This window comes from Phasianus colchicus, chromosome 1 (assembly GCF_987193195.1).
Source record: "Phasianus colchicus chromosome 1, bPhaCol1.hap1.1, whole genome shotgun sequence".
In the NCBI taxonomy this organism is placed as follows: domain Eukaryota; kingdom Metazoa; phylum Chordata; class Aves; order Galliformes; family Phasianidae; genus Phasianus; species Phasianus colchicus.
The window spans coordinates 107,244,305-107,259,211 of record NC_143436.1 but is presented as its reverse complement, the minus strand read 5'-3'; the positions used below and the strand labels follow the sequence as shown (position 1 = coordinate 107,259,211).

The window sequence follows — 14,907 nt, the reverse complement described above, 5'->3', positions numbered from 1 at the left end:
ATCACAGCTATACAAAAACTTTAAAAATAACTTTCTATAATAATTGCTCATATACAAGAAACAATACATCATATTTTGTGCCAAGTTTTGTTTTGTTCATGTAGTTAATGAGGACAAAGTGCAAAACTAAGAACAAAATTAGAAAAATTTCCTTACCTGCAGCTGCTGTTGCAAATGGGTGATTTCTGCAATTCTCAGTTCTCTAGATTTATTTGTACTTTCAATTTCTTGTCTTTGGGTAGAGAGCCGACATCTGATATCCTGAAGCTTTCCTTCCAACTGATTTTTTTTATCATTCTTTAGATAAAAAGAAAAAGACCTCTTTGTTTTACCAGAATGCTTCTCATGGAAATCAGGATCTAAAAAGTAATTCTATTCCACACTTAATGTTGAAATTATAGAAAATAAATAGGACTATATCACAGACATTAACATGTTTGTGCATTTATTCTGCAACACAATCACTTACTAGAGCTTCCAGCTCAAATTCCAAAGTCTTCTTCTTTGCCTTCAGAACAACTATGTCCTCTTGTTCTCTGTTTCTTTGATTTAGCAGCTCTTGCCGACGATTACGTTCCCATTCAAGTTGCCTCTGCCTCTCAAGTTCCCGTTTTGCAGCCTTCAGCATTTAATCAAACCAAAAAGAGACGAAAAATCTATTTTGAGAAAATACTCTAATCACTGATATTCATATTCTAATGAGTGATTAAAACATTAATATAAACATGCTGCTAAGTTATGAAATAACTATGTAGCTCTATTTAAGCATATAAATTGCTCAAATGTTTAAACGCTCACTTGAAACTACTGGTGCTTCACTTATATAGAAGATACGTGAATTAACAGAATATCATTCAAGTCCTAGTTTTCTGATTTACTAAGTTGTTTCACATTAAGATTTCAAAAATTCTTCAAAATAGCATCAAATCTCTCTCTAACATAAGGCATTCTCCATCTTTGCAAAGAACAGTCAAATGCTACCGCACTGCACTGATTGGCAATGTGAGAATGTAACAGCTTTTGTTAAGTTAACCAGTATGTGTTTTCTTTACCAAATTATCTCATCACAGGAAAATCATGCATGTCACCAATGCCAAGAAATCTTTCATCATTAATTCAAACATCTCTTTACATTAAAGAGAAGGACTAGCATTATTTTTTAAAGAAATCAGAAACTAGGCGCACACTGTCTTAAAGATCTCATCCATTCATTTCATGTGAAAAATTAAGACAGAAATTGTCAAACCCTTTCCTTCCCTTCAAAACCCCCAAAATATAAGTTAATTGTTTAAATGTTTGCTTACTAAAAATAAAGATGGTAAAATATTTAGTGTGCACATTCTATTCTGTTCTAAACAAACACGGATCTCAGTGACATAGCCACGTTCCTTTTATCCAGTTACCTCTCTTCTTTCTATTTCTTTTCTCCTTTCCTCTTCTCTCTGCCGCTCCAATTCCCGCTGTTTTTCCAACTGTTTCTCTAGCTCCAGTTGTCTTTTCCGTTCTTGCTCTTGTCGCTCACGTTCCTTCCTTTCTTGCTCTGCCCGCTCCAGCTGTGCCAGACGCTCTTGTTCTTTGCGTTGCTGTTCCAGGAGAGCCTGCCTCCGTTTTTCAAGTTCTAGATTGCCACGTTCAAAGTTCTCACGTTTTTTATCTTCAAATGTAACTTGAATTTGTGGAAACATGAGGTAAAGGAGAATTAAACTTTGTTTTGTTGTCTTGAAAAAAAAAATTCAACGTACGCTGAATCAAAATGAAATAATCTTCCAACAATACTAAAAAAGCATTCAACTACTGATAGTACAGCTCTATAGGCAATCCTAGGTGTTATCATTACCTTTCATATTGTAGTTCCCTTTAAACCCACAACCTGATGTAATTAGACTGAATTTTAATCCTCATTTTTCAGTGCAGACACATGATCTGAAGTTCCTCTATACACTGACAATAGTAATAGCACAAGAACTAGCCCCTCTTTTACTACAAGAAAGGCAAAGAATTCAGACAAAGATGTTATTTAAAGCTCTTATGCAAAGGAACAGAATGTATTTAAACTTGATGTTCTCATAAGATAACTCATTACTATCAGGAAAAGGAATAGCTTGCTTAATTAATTTGTTGAGCAGAAATACTCATGAAGACTGGAACCCTGCTCATATACATCCTCATCATTTACTGTCCTAAAACAATGCCATCAGTTCCAGCACACGTTCCCTGATATTCTTCTGCAACACTGGGGGTTATCCTTTCCCTATTACATGCCCTAGACCCCCCTTTTATGGTTCCTCCAAATTATTTTCTCCACCATCACCTTGTGTTTCTTTTCATACCCTCTACATCCCATTCTCATACTTTGTACTATATTTCTCTTCCCTCATGCTCAACTATTGACATGCAAGCCGAAACAAGAGATAGTTCATGTTCACTCCAAAGAGTGAATGTGCCAACTGCTTGACATGTTGGCCCAACATCTGCTCAACCAGTTGAATTCTTATCTTTTCTTAAGTTTGAGCCTCTTCCCTGTTACCTATCACCAATTTTCACAGAAGAAGAAAATCAATCACTTTAGTGTTTTGACTCTGAGAAAATTTATTTCAAATTAGCCACTAAATTCAAGGGATATTAAGATACAGACTGATAAGATACAGAATATGATTATAAAAACCATTGCTTTAGAAAACAAAGGAAAAAGGGGAAAAAAAAACCAAACTATGTCAAAGAAATCATTTAAAAGAAATGGGTAGAAGGGCAAAATGCTTGCCATCAGCATAGGCACTGTTTAAGAAACTATCTTAAAAGCTCAGAGAAAACATACCAACAGGACGAAACACCAAGCTCTAAGAGGACTGCCCAACAAACTAGTAAGGTTACTCAACAAAATCAAGACGTAACAAAATAAAGTATCAAAACAGAAGAACAAATAAAATGAAATAAATAGCTATTGGTTTATGTTACAGTGCTGAAGGGATAGCTTCTAAAAGTTCATAAAACTAGTAATAAAAACTCTTTCAAAAATTTCAGTAAAAAAAAAAAAACAACCCAACCAGTTAGATTTAGTAAAACCAATTAAGAAGCAAGAAGTCATTCACTATGAGTGATCTCTGTAGTAGAAAATCTATACAACAAATATAGTGAAAGATTTATGTACTCTACGTAGTTCTCCCACTGGAAATAAATAGCTTTAGAACAAAAATAAACTCTAAAATATTAACAGGTTGCCAAGCCCAGAGAATGTTAATCCATAGTTCAAGGACTAAAAAAATTCAGGAACTACTAAAGGTGGCCTTGCTTGAACAGGGACTTGGACCAGATGATCTACAGAGGTCCCTTCCAACCTCAGCCACTCTGTGTTTGGGTGACATTAGATGTGCTCTGCAAGCCATCCTTTAATCAACATCAGTGCAGTAAGACTAGATGATGAAAAATGCAACACCAGTCTTCAAGAAAAGACTGTATAATGACCAGTCAGTTTAATCTCGAGCAGGGCAAAGTAGCAGAGGCTAAGCATACATGACTAAAAGAGATAACCACATGGAAGAATCAATGCAGGGAAGAGCTGCCTCTCAATTCTAATAGAGAGCTGTGTTTAGAACAAAAAAGAAAAGCATTATCTTGGCACTGTATAAATCCACCATGTTGCTACATCTTCAACTGTTTGAGATTCTGGTCAACTTAGAATTGAATCGAGCAAAAAGTGTAAAAAGAACAAGAGGGGATGACTAGAAGTGTAAAAAAGTTTCTTGCCATTTAGCATCATAGAGGCTTTATGCTTCTCTCTTTTATTTTTTAAACAGAGCTGCTAACGCTTATATAAAGGAAGCACTTTGCTACAGACAGCAGTGAAACAAGCCTCTCTCTATATACGTCAAATTATACTGCATATAAGAGAGAAAACTTAGGTACTATTGAAAGTACCTAAGGAAAACAGCCTGAAAACTGTTCCTATCTCCACTGTTAGGAACAAATGATTCAGGAATCAGCTGGACCAAGAAATACTGTGTTGGTCATGCCTCTGACAAACTGATGTGAAAAGAAAATATTTCTTAAAACATGATTATAACTTCAGAGCTTATAACCTGATGGTCTCTCTGATAACAGCACACAACACTTCTCTATTTACGCCTTGCTCACCTGGTAATTTCTTTTCCAGTTGCTGCTGTTCTTCTTCTAATGCTGGTTCTTCTGGTAACCTTTGGTCTACAGATACTGAACTTACAGCAGATACGCCACTACCAGAGCGTACTCTTCTGTCAATAAAAAGATAATTCCAAGTTGCTTAAAAGAACCTATGCCTGTCAAATTTATTGATAATTTAATGATGGAACCATAAATTAAATGCAATGATGTAATGGTTAGTGATAGTTAATTCTCATTGTCTGAAGTATTTTACTCTGTGGTTGTCATTAAGATAACAGTACTCTCCAGAGTACCAACAGCACACACTGGTCCATGTTGCCAGGCTGAGTCAGCAAAACACTGACAAAAACTGTACTCTCACAAGGACATTTTGCAACAGAGCTTTTTTCCAGTATTCAGCACTTCTAATAAGAACAAAATAAAAAAAAAAAGGTAGACAAGCATTTCCCAATGATAAGGCATTCTCTGCCATCTATGCAGCACAAAACCAAGAAGGGTTATTTTCCAATATCTTGCTTTTCACACTCACAGGACAGCTTTCCCACATGAAGCAAAAATTTGTGAGCAAGATTCCAGAATTATAACTAGTTACCTAAATGAAGGTGGAATATACTCTGGAGGCAGTACAGGTGGCAGTGGCTGACCAGACATAGCTACATCAATTAAGTGCATAGCCAGAATAAACTCTTCAGCTGTAAGCTTTCCATCTTGATCAATATCTGAAAGATTCCTTTTTAAAGGAAAGATACAATGTAAGTAAATTATTAAAGATAAAAAATCACTGTTAAAAAGTACAACTTTAAATATTCAGTTCCAAATTAATTCATTTTTTTCCATTATTTTTTCATGTTACTTTGTTTTTTTTTAAAAACAAATGAAAAGTAAAATCCAAATGCATCACAATTTTCCACATTTCTCTTGTATATGTTTCTTGGAACTATCCATACAGTCATGGCTTACAATTTTTATTTGAATGCTGCCAGTACTATAAGCTATGTAGGTAATGTTAATCAATGGAGTATTTTTGGACACCTTGCGAATATCCACAGCACAATATAATTCAAAAATTGAATGGTTCAGATGTTTGGTAGAATTTTTGGTTTGTTTTTGGTCTGTTTTACATCTCCCATGAAGACTCTCACCTTGCATTCCTGGGAGCATATCTGCATTAAAATCAAAGCCATTAACACTGTAATCTTGAAAAGCACAAAAACATTTTATCATTATGCACACGCAAGAAAAAATGGATGGGCTAAATTCAGTGCTTCAACAGATTCATGAAATCTCCAACACCACCTTCATAGGAAGGAGATTTTGGACAAAATTTAACAGTCTAAACATCGGCTTCTTTTTTCTCCATCATGTCTGTGACTCTAACCAGAACAGGAAAATCCCCCATGATGCTGCAAAAAATCTAAGGTGAGCAATTGACATATTTTTTTAATGTCTTAAGGTACAGGACTTCGGTTATGGAATTCAAATCTGGAAAGTTATCATAGCCTCATTTGATCTATGCTTATGGTAATCAGGCTGGGGCACAGGAACAAGATAATGAATGAAAATTTAGCATGTAAGGATATAAATTCGATGCGCTAACAGTTTGAGTCCACATCCTTGTTCCCCCAAAACTGAAACAGCAGCTTCAGAACAGCTGCCATTCTGCGCATCAGTACTTTACCTCGTGTGCCTATGAGACAGCAAATCAACTCCCAAAACAAATTGAAGCCAACCCCAATACAGACTGAAAACTCTTGCCCCAGGGAGCAGTAACAGTGGTTTCAGTGACAGAATAAATTCAGGAAAGACAGCAAATACACAGGCCAGAAAAAGCTGTAAAGTCTATTCCTTATCTCAATAGAACAGGCAATTTTGAATGTCAAAAATTACTGCTATGATATGTTTAGAATTCCTGGATTCCCCTGCCCATGCAACCAACTCAAGCACTGGCAACAAGCACAAAATTTTCTGGCTAACCGGGATGATTGGGTTGCTATTTTTTCCTCATAGTAGCTTTGTTAGGTAGCAGAAAAGAAGAGGGTGCTTTTTAAAGATATAACAAAAACATCAGTGCTTAGAAAAGAAAGCTACAGTACTGTGATATTACATTACAGTTACAACAGAGCTGATATCCTCACACAACAGAAGTCAGATGGATTATTTTGTTGACAGTGTTTTTTGAGCAAAGACTGACAAATTAAAGAGATTAACTAGAAACAACTTGTAGAGGGAAACTGGAAGTTAAAAATACAGAATCAATATGAAAGTTATTTGAGAAATCACCACAGATAACCATAAATCAAGTACTACTAAGTAATAAAGTAGAAACATTACACATTACATAGAGCAGACTTCCAAAGTGTGAAGGCAGAAAGAGACTAATCCATGTGACAGTAAAACCACAATAAATTTGGCAAATGAGAACTTGAAAGGAAAAGAAGCCAAAACAAACCCTCCTAAAATCCACAATGGTAAGTACATAATACCAGATCTTTGGAAATAAGGCCCTAGAAACTCACATAAAAGGCAGAGAAGCCTCCAAAAAAGTATGGTTCTAGATTAAGCTTTCTTTTGTGCTACCTGTGCTAATCTGTAACTTTCACTGGTGCTGTACCAGATATGGCTGAGGATGTGTAAGATAGGAATCTAAGCATTTGGTCTACCTGGAATCCCCATAATTGAAACCGAACATACAAAGCATCTGTGTGAATAGTGCAAAATATACTCTTTTTTGGTTAGGTGGAATAATCTAATGTAGGCAAAGCAGCGCAGGTTTTGTTTTATAAAGTTACATACTAAAAAGAGAATAATATAATTATATATCAGTGGAAAAAGTTTGAAAATGGGGGAAAATAATACAGGAGAAGCACAGAGGTTTAAATACAACTTCCAGTTTGGTAGAAATTGTTAGATTTATCCTTACCATATTGTAGCCAGCTGAGCCTGGGGTAAACTTGACTGCATAAGAATAGTTCTTGCTTGCGGACCTAACAAATTAAAACAAGGGTTAATAAACAAATTAGCAATTTTCTCCTTTTCCTGAATTACCAAGCAGTTACTGCACAAGCAGAAGTTAGATTTGAACAGGTAACACCAAAGTGATGTTACCAGCATGAACAGGCTTATGCATACTACTATTCCTGGGTCACTCAAGAAGAAAGTATTTAAAAATGCATAACCCTTCCTTCCTTCACAACACTCTGTTTGCCAAAAATGAAAAAACAAACAGCCAAAACCAAACACCCCTTTGCCACAAAAGGTGTTCACAGAACTAGTAAAACTAAGTCAGTGCATTGTTCAATTTTACTTCTGAAACTGGGTAGGAACCCCTACCAGCAGATATGTCAAACATTGCAAATGGCTGCAGAAGTTTTCACAAAGCCCACTATATCTTTATTTGCCAGTGCCGACTTATTTTTACAGAAAATTCAGGACAGAAAGTAAGAAAAGGATCCCAACTATAATGAGCACTTGCTCCTGAAGACCATTGAGCAGCTGGAAAATTTTAACTGAAAAATATTGATGGTGATAACATAGAGATGAAAGTTTCTTTACTATCTGAACAGCATTCAGTATGCTGTTACAATTGGCCTTTTATAGTTGAAAAAGGAGACAACAATAACTGTTTCAATACCTGTTAAGTGTCCACTCATTGTTTTATCGTGGCTATTGAACAACTGTCTGTATTTCAGTCTTGATGACTGAGGTACTGCCCACTCTGCCACAGGAGGCACACTAGAATGAGAAAAGGGATAGAGAAGAGAGAAAAAATATTATATTACATTTAATTGCATGAAGTGACAAATACAAGAGGATGAAGTGCTGCAAAGAGATCAAGTTTCATGCTTGTACTGCTTGTTTTCACAAACATCCCCTTCTATTTCTGAAACCACAAAATTTTTGACTTCTTGTTTGAAAACATTTGTCATGACACAGTGTCTTAGATGTTTTTTGGAAAAGATAAATGATAGGCCTAAGATCTGTACTTTTTTCTTTACAACAAGAGAAATTCAGTAACCTAAACAGTTTAGAGGAGCTAAAAAATTTTATTGAAACATATGATAGGAAATGCTTTACCACAATCAGTGGAAGTAATATCTCATTTTACCCTGTCTTTTAACTACTTGTCTTAGCCAAATAATACATAAGGTGATTAAGGAAAACAAATGTGAAATCTACTAAAAACATTAAAAAGTGTGAAAAAAAATACACTTAAAAGCAATCAGATTTTTTCTTTACAGAACTCAACAGACAAATGCAATGCTTCTAATTCAGATGCATAGTAGGCTAAGTGCACTTATTTGTAGCTATAATTTCCCATGCTTGAAGGCTGACAAGCCTTCATACTGCAAACCAATGTGTGTATTTTTTCTGTCTTTAGGCACATTAAAACTTTTCCCTTTTTTGTTAAAGTTAAAAAAAAAAAAAAGCAGATTATATAAGCATGTCTGAAAGCATATCAAATTACAATGAAAAAACTGAACCAAACCCACTGAATCCCTTTTCCCTGGTCCAATGAGTAAGACCTTTCAAAATTGAGCTGAGGATTACGTGAACAAGCTACTAACTGACCTCATATCCTATTTTCACATTACAAGAGCCCAAAATGCTAATACCTCTATTTCTCCTCCTCCAGAAGTTTCCATATTCTCTTTCCTGAGAGCAAAATAAAAAGAAGCTGCTTTTTTCTTAAATAATGAAAATAAAGATTGAAACTTCATATAAAAAATATACACTTATCCATGTGAATTCCTCTCTCATCAGCTTTGCTAGATGTGGAGTTTCTACACACATTAAGTCTACTTTTGTTTTAAGAATACATGTAACTCAATCTGTGATGTAATGGTATTATATTGTTAAAAAGCAAAACTTTCCTTCATGGATACTGCAATGGTAGTTTTGGAAGAAGAAATGCTGAAGGACAAAAGAGTGGTCTTACATATGCCAAATACCATGTATGCCAAGAGTTTACTGACGGCAGGCTAATAAAAGCACCATAAGAAGAATCTTGAAATTCACCCTTCTCCAAATCAAAACTAAATCGCAGCTAGAAAAAAAGCCACCTCTTCAACTTCTAATTCCAATTTAATGGATTTAGCTCTTCCAATAATGAATATTTTGGCAAAATTACCATCTTATCTCTTCTGAAGAAATTATTAGATACGTTTCTACAGGTGACAATAAAATATATTTTGCCTAACCATACTTTCTTCTAGGCCTTGAAATACATTTAAAGTTCTTTAGGTGATTTTTAACGAGCAACTTTTGAGTACATGTAACAAATACTTTTGTGAAGTTCATTTAAAATATAAGAAATATTTAATATATTTCTTTTAAAAAGCAATCCTACTTGCTAATTTTAAAGAATTTTACTTATGTTTCCATGCTAAAATGAGGAGTGTCTGTGCAGTACTGAACAATACACGCTATGTTTACAGAATCAAATGCTTTTCTAAAAACTAAGTTTTCAAGGGCTTGCAAATAGCATCAACGCATACTGCAACAGCTTACTACATTTCAGTGGTTCAGTATTCATGCAGCATTCTTTGAAAAACCACAGCATGCTACAAAATCCTGAAGCAGTATCTCAGTGGGAATCGATTTCTACAAGTATTTTTTTCAGAGAATAGTTCTGTTAAAGAGAAATAGTTCTTCCAACTATGAGGAAGAAGACACATCCACTCACTCAACACCAACTTACCTAGCCACGTCAAATGATTGTGCCTTTTGCAGTTTTGTGTTCAGCTGCGATCCTGGACCAGATCTACTAAAGGAAGAACTCTTTGGCAATGTGGCTGTAAAATAAGGTATCACAGATATTTAGGACAAACTTTTTAAAGTGTGTAATTTCAATGACATTCCTTTAGTTCCTAACATCAAAAAAAGCATTATGGTTCTTTTGATAGTGTGACTTAAAAAATATTAAGAGAAATAAGCAGTGTCTAACAGAAGACTGAAAACACATAGGTGCTTTTCTCACGTTTTCTTACATTTGTATTTTTATGTATACACTCTTGATACCAAATTATATTACAATTAATGATAGAACTTATATTCCACTACTTTAAAATAATACCAACAAACAGCAGTACTTCTGTAGTTATAAACAGGGAGCAGAGGTCTGATTTCTAGTCAACAGTTTACAGGCAAGCTTGATTTATCACACCATTGCTCAACGTGACTGACTGTTACAGTACTCTATGTTCCACATGCCTTATTTTAACTTTCATACGAGTCTGCTAAACAATTACATTGGGCTAAATCAAATTACAGTCCTTAACCCAACTCATTCTTTAAAGTAAGTTAGAATGGCTAATTTCATGTATGTTTTCCTCTGGATTTAAAGAAAATGGCAAAACGATTTGTTAAAAGCAAGATTGTACACAGAGGTTCAGTATGTAGCATACCAGGATGAGCAAAAGCAGGCAGAGGCTGTATAACAGCAGGAGCTCCATTAGCCAGGGGAGGCACTGCTGCTGCAGGAACAGAAGATACTAATGGCGGAGACATTCCTACTACTGGAATAGATGCCATTGGCACTGGGGCAACAGTTGTAAGAGATGGCATGCTGGCAATGCCCCCAATACCTATGGGGGAGAAAAGGAGACATTTTTTTTTTTCTAATTTGGAGACTCCCAACATGGTATAAAAATTTAATGGCAGCCTGCACTCCAGGAAGTAAACACAGGATTAAACAGTGAATTGAAATGGAAACTTTCACACACTCTTACAATCCGCTGCACCATTAGCATGGCAGGGGAACATAAAACAATGTAGAGGGAACAAAATACCATTTTATAATGTAAGCATTTAAGACCACATTGAATGCAACACTGACCAAAAAAAAATTAATTAGCATTTGCTGAAGAAAACAACTGCTTGCCTTGAACTAAATGAAGAGTAATACTGTCAGGTTCCAGTGAATAATGAACCCAAAGTCTACGTTTAGCCACAGCTGAAAAGAACAAGCTCTGGGATAATTGCTTGCAGACTATTGTGAAGATGAAACAGTGCAAAGCTAATCAGATAAAGCATAGTAATGAGGTATTTTAGGTGTAAGCACAGTTGTATGGATAACAAGGAGGTTAAGGAGGTCCAGTCATGCCAATGGGAAGAATGAGGATGCGTGCAAGCAGCTGAGTTTATAGTAAATAACAAAAAAGAAAATCATGGATTTTGCTACATTTCTTGGGGAGCTGATTTTATTATACCTTTTCTTATTTAGAGCAGTATTTGTTCTGTTCAATTTCACTTACTTCTTAGCCAGTAATCAAAACTGTAAAATTATGGAAGTGATAACTTACTAAATAGGACTTTTCTTAATGCTAGTAATTCTCAGGCATCCATCAACTACAGTCACAACAATGACTGAATCAGAAAGATAAAGAACCTCTCATTATGACAAAATATCAAAGTATAAAACATGAGGTTCAGCTTCATTTAGATATTTTCAACATAGAATTGTAGAATCACTTCTGTTGGAAAAGACCTTCAAGACCATCAAGTCCAAGCCTCAGCTGGACCTACCAAATCCCATCTCTAAACCACATCCCTTAGTGCCACATCCATCGTTTCTAGAATATAACCAGAGGTGGGGACTCCACTTCCTGGGCAGCCTGTTCCAGTGTTTGACCATCCTCTTCAGAAAGAAATTCTTTCTGACATCCAATCTAAGTCTCCCCTGATAAAACTTAAGATTATTTTCTCATGTGCTATCCCTCATCACCCAAGAAAAGAGATTAACACTGCCATCTCCTTTTTATTTGGAACATACAGGGAGCAGTCAAAGACCTGAAGCAAACAGGACTTCAGCTTATTTTGTACAGCATAGTTGGATGTTCAAAGTTCACTGACATTCTTCTTTTAGCATGTGCATGCAAATGAAAGCCTTTGTTTTTGAGTCCAAGCATTGTTGTTTCAGAAACTGCAAAATGAAAATCAAATTAAAATTAGGTTGCTAACTAGAAGGACAATGAAGAGCTTACCAAACCCTGGTGCACTAGATAGAGCAATAGGTGGCTGCTTCATGACAGGAGGCAGCGCAGATGGGAGTTGATAGCCTTGTAGTTTTAATTTGATAAGTTTCATAGCTATTGAAAACTCCAGCTGATCCATCCTTCCATCATTGTTCATGTCAGCTAAAGCCCTATAAAATACACAATTTTCACAGTTAGATTCTTAAATTATGATCTTTAGGACTGACCTAAAAGCATGCACAAAAAGACCTGTATATTCAAGACTAATTAAAATTCATTCAAAAATAATCATGCCAGGGTAAAAACAGTTATCAAACTAGACATTGTTTAAACCAAGAGCTTCTTGATTTCTTTCTTGGAGTGATTACTGAATAGTTTTAAAGTCACTTTTGAACTCCTGGAGGAATTACAACACAGCAAACAGAGAGAAAGGATTAATGTATCTGTACAAAAACTTTTCAAAATCACACAAAACTAAATGGCACTACAAACAGAAACACAGATAATCATATGACTGAGTCTGCAAATTAGTACTTCAGCTACACTTACAACAAAATATACTTTAAATTTGTGCATTTTTACTCAACACCATTATGTGTACAAACAGTTTTCCACATAAAAAATAGTACAAAAGATAAAACATAGAGACTAGGTCTTGTGTAGGCTTTCATTCAGAGCAGTCTGACTTAAACTGTCTTGTTTAGTGTTCTCATTCCATGGTTAAGAAAACAGTGCTCAGCATGGAATGGGAGTGAGGGAAGGGGGAGAAGAAGGAAGAATGTTAGCTCCTGCAGTTGCAAACAAAAAAAAAAAAAACAAAAAAAACCACAGTAAATGCATATTAATGATGTAATCAGATGTAAGCTTAAATTTTCAAATTATGCTTATTTTTTGTATTTATTTGAAGAATACACATTTATTTGAAGAAGTACACATTTCAGTACTTTAATAATATACATTTTTAAGTTCACGCAAACATTTACAAGTCATGGACAGTGCAAAGGACTGATTTTTATTTTTAGAATTTTTTATTTTTAGGATTTTTATTTCTATCTCCATCGACAAATACACACACGTATGTCAAAAGTTATCAAAACAGTACTGCAATAAACTGACAAATATTTATAATTGATATTTAAACAAGTAGGCATTCTGGTAAACACAGTGGCATAGCATTCAAAGTAATGAAAACGTTCCCAGTCCATGTCAAAAAGAAAAGAAACCTAGGATCTCAGCAGATCCACCACATCTTAAGCATTTACCCTGGTTTAGACTGCCAGCATTTTGTGAAAACTAGAAAAACTAATATTTTCAAGACATTTTCACCAGTGTAGCAACCTTCTGACCATGGTAGAGTAAAATAAAGTAACACTACCAAGAATCTGCCAGCATTAATTAAAGATGAAAGTCTTAAGAGTGAACTGAGAGAGAAGCTGGGACTTACAGTCAGAAAGAAAAGTGTGCATTACACCACTCCCTCTAAAATACTGAATTAATGCATACATTCCATTCAGGAACAAGTTTTGGCTGTGTGAATGTCTAAATGTTGTCTTCTGAAGCTCTATGTCACAATGAAATTTAATTTACATATCAAAGCTGTCTGCTTTTCAGTAACTTTAAACTTTGCTTTAATTCCACATAGCCTTTGAAAGCCCAAACTTGTAGTCAAAATTGGTTCTGGGATCCACACAACATAATGCAATTTGGATTCAAGTTTCACAGCTTAGTAAGTGATTCATTTCACTAATATTCAGTTAAAAGTAGCTTATTTCAGTAGTCAGACTTCATATCTAGTAGTGCAACCAGCAAAACGAAAAGACAAAACTAGCATGGCAAAACTGGACCAAGAGCGGTACAACTTTAGAATGAGTATCTCTTCCTTGCAGAGCACCACTGCTCTGGAGTCTCAGCCTCTGACCACTCCTCCACAAAGAGCAAATAAAATATTGGTACCACCTGAAGCAATGGGCTGGCTAAAGTAAAACAGAAATGTAATACTTTTGTTTTCATGCAACTTGCAGAAATGAGTGAGAGAATCCCAGTGAAGGCAAAGGAAGTAGCAAGGTTAGACTGCAGTAATAGTAAATAATAAATGTGGCCAAAACAATCACTTGGGCTTATAAGGAACAGTATTTCTCAGGATATTTTAATTTGCTTCCTCAAATACATTTTTCTTTTCAGACCCAAAACAGCTTATATACATTCGTTACCACCTATGAACAGTGATGTCAGACTTCTAAAAGTCTCACTTGGGAGAAAAATATACTGCAAGTCTTACAAGCCTGAAATATTCACAGGTGAAGATGAAAAAGGTTACGTGGAGAGTGAGAATGTCAGAAACTTAAATACTAAATTTATTTTCTGAGATGCTCTCTTCTTGGGCTCTGAATTAGAAATTAAGCCAACATACAATAAACAAACAGGGTAAGAACTTCATTAGAAAATAAAGAGTGTTAAAAAAACAATGGAAGCTAGGAGAAGATAATTAGTTTCATTTAATTGATGCTTACAAGCAGACACCACACATTTCTGAAGGCAACTAAAGAAAACACAAAAATATCAGTAGGGAAAATGTGCGTTTTTTTAATGAAAATTTAGTTCAGTGATTGCTTAGTCATTTTTCTGTCGGATGCCTAGTGGAAAAGGGAGAACAAAAAACAGGTTTATATAGCTAGAAGACGTGCAGATGTTCATACAATGTCAGAGAAAAGAGTCTGGAGAAACCTATTCTAGCAGGTTTTTGACTGCACTCCAATTAGCCAGTAGTCCTCCCAAAGGAGACACCTTCCTCAACACA

General features: G+C 35.2%; 1 protein-coding gene across 4 annotated transcripts in view; it reads right to left on the bottom strand.

Annotated features, from left to right (window-relative positions):
- The window catches only part of ITSN1 (intersectin 1), a 119,123-nt gene that overhangs the window by 65,839 nt on the left and 38,377 nt on the right, over positions 1 to 14,907 (bottom strand). For 3 of the 4 annotated variants that reach the window (XM_090122025.1, XM_031612531.2, XM_031612530.2), the window contains exons 5-14: positions 12,120 to 12,280; positions 10,542 to 10,721; positions 9,836 to 9,929; positions 7,769 to 7,869; positions 7,058 to 7,121; positions 4,730 to 4,867; positions 4,132 to 4,247; positions 1,404 to 1,666; positions 470 to 619; positions 157 to 297 (exon numbers count right to left, since the gene is read on the bottom strand). In XM_090122025.1, the coding sequence (XP_089978151.1) occupies positions 157 to 297; positions 470 to 619; positions 1,404 to 1,666; positions 4,132 to 4,247; positions 4,730 to 4,867; positions 7,058 to 7,121; positions 7,769 to 7,869; positions 9,836 to 9,929; positions 10,542 to 10,721; positions 12,120 to 12,280 (1,408 nt within the window). The remainder of the gene's footprint in view (positions 1 to 156; positions 298 to 469; positions 620 to 1,403; positions 1,667 to 4,131; positions 4,248 to 4,729; positions 4,868 to 7,057; positions 7,122 to 7,768; positions 7,870 to 9,835; positions 9,930 to 10,541; positions 10,722 to 12,119; positions 12,281 to 14,907) is intronic. The other variant, XM_031612532.2, reaches the window with a different exon arrangement.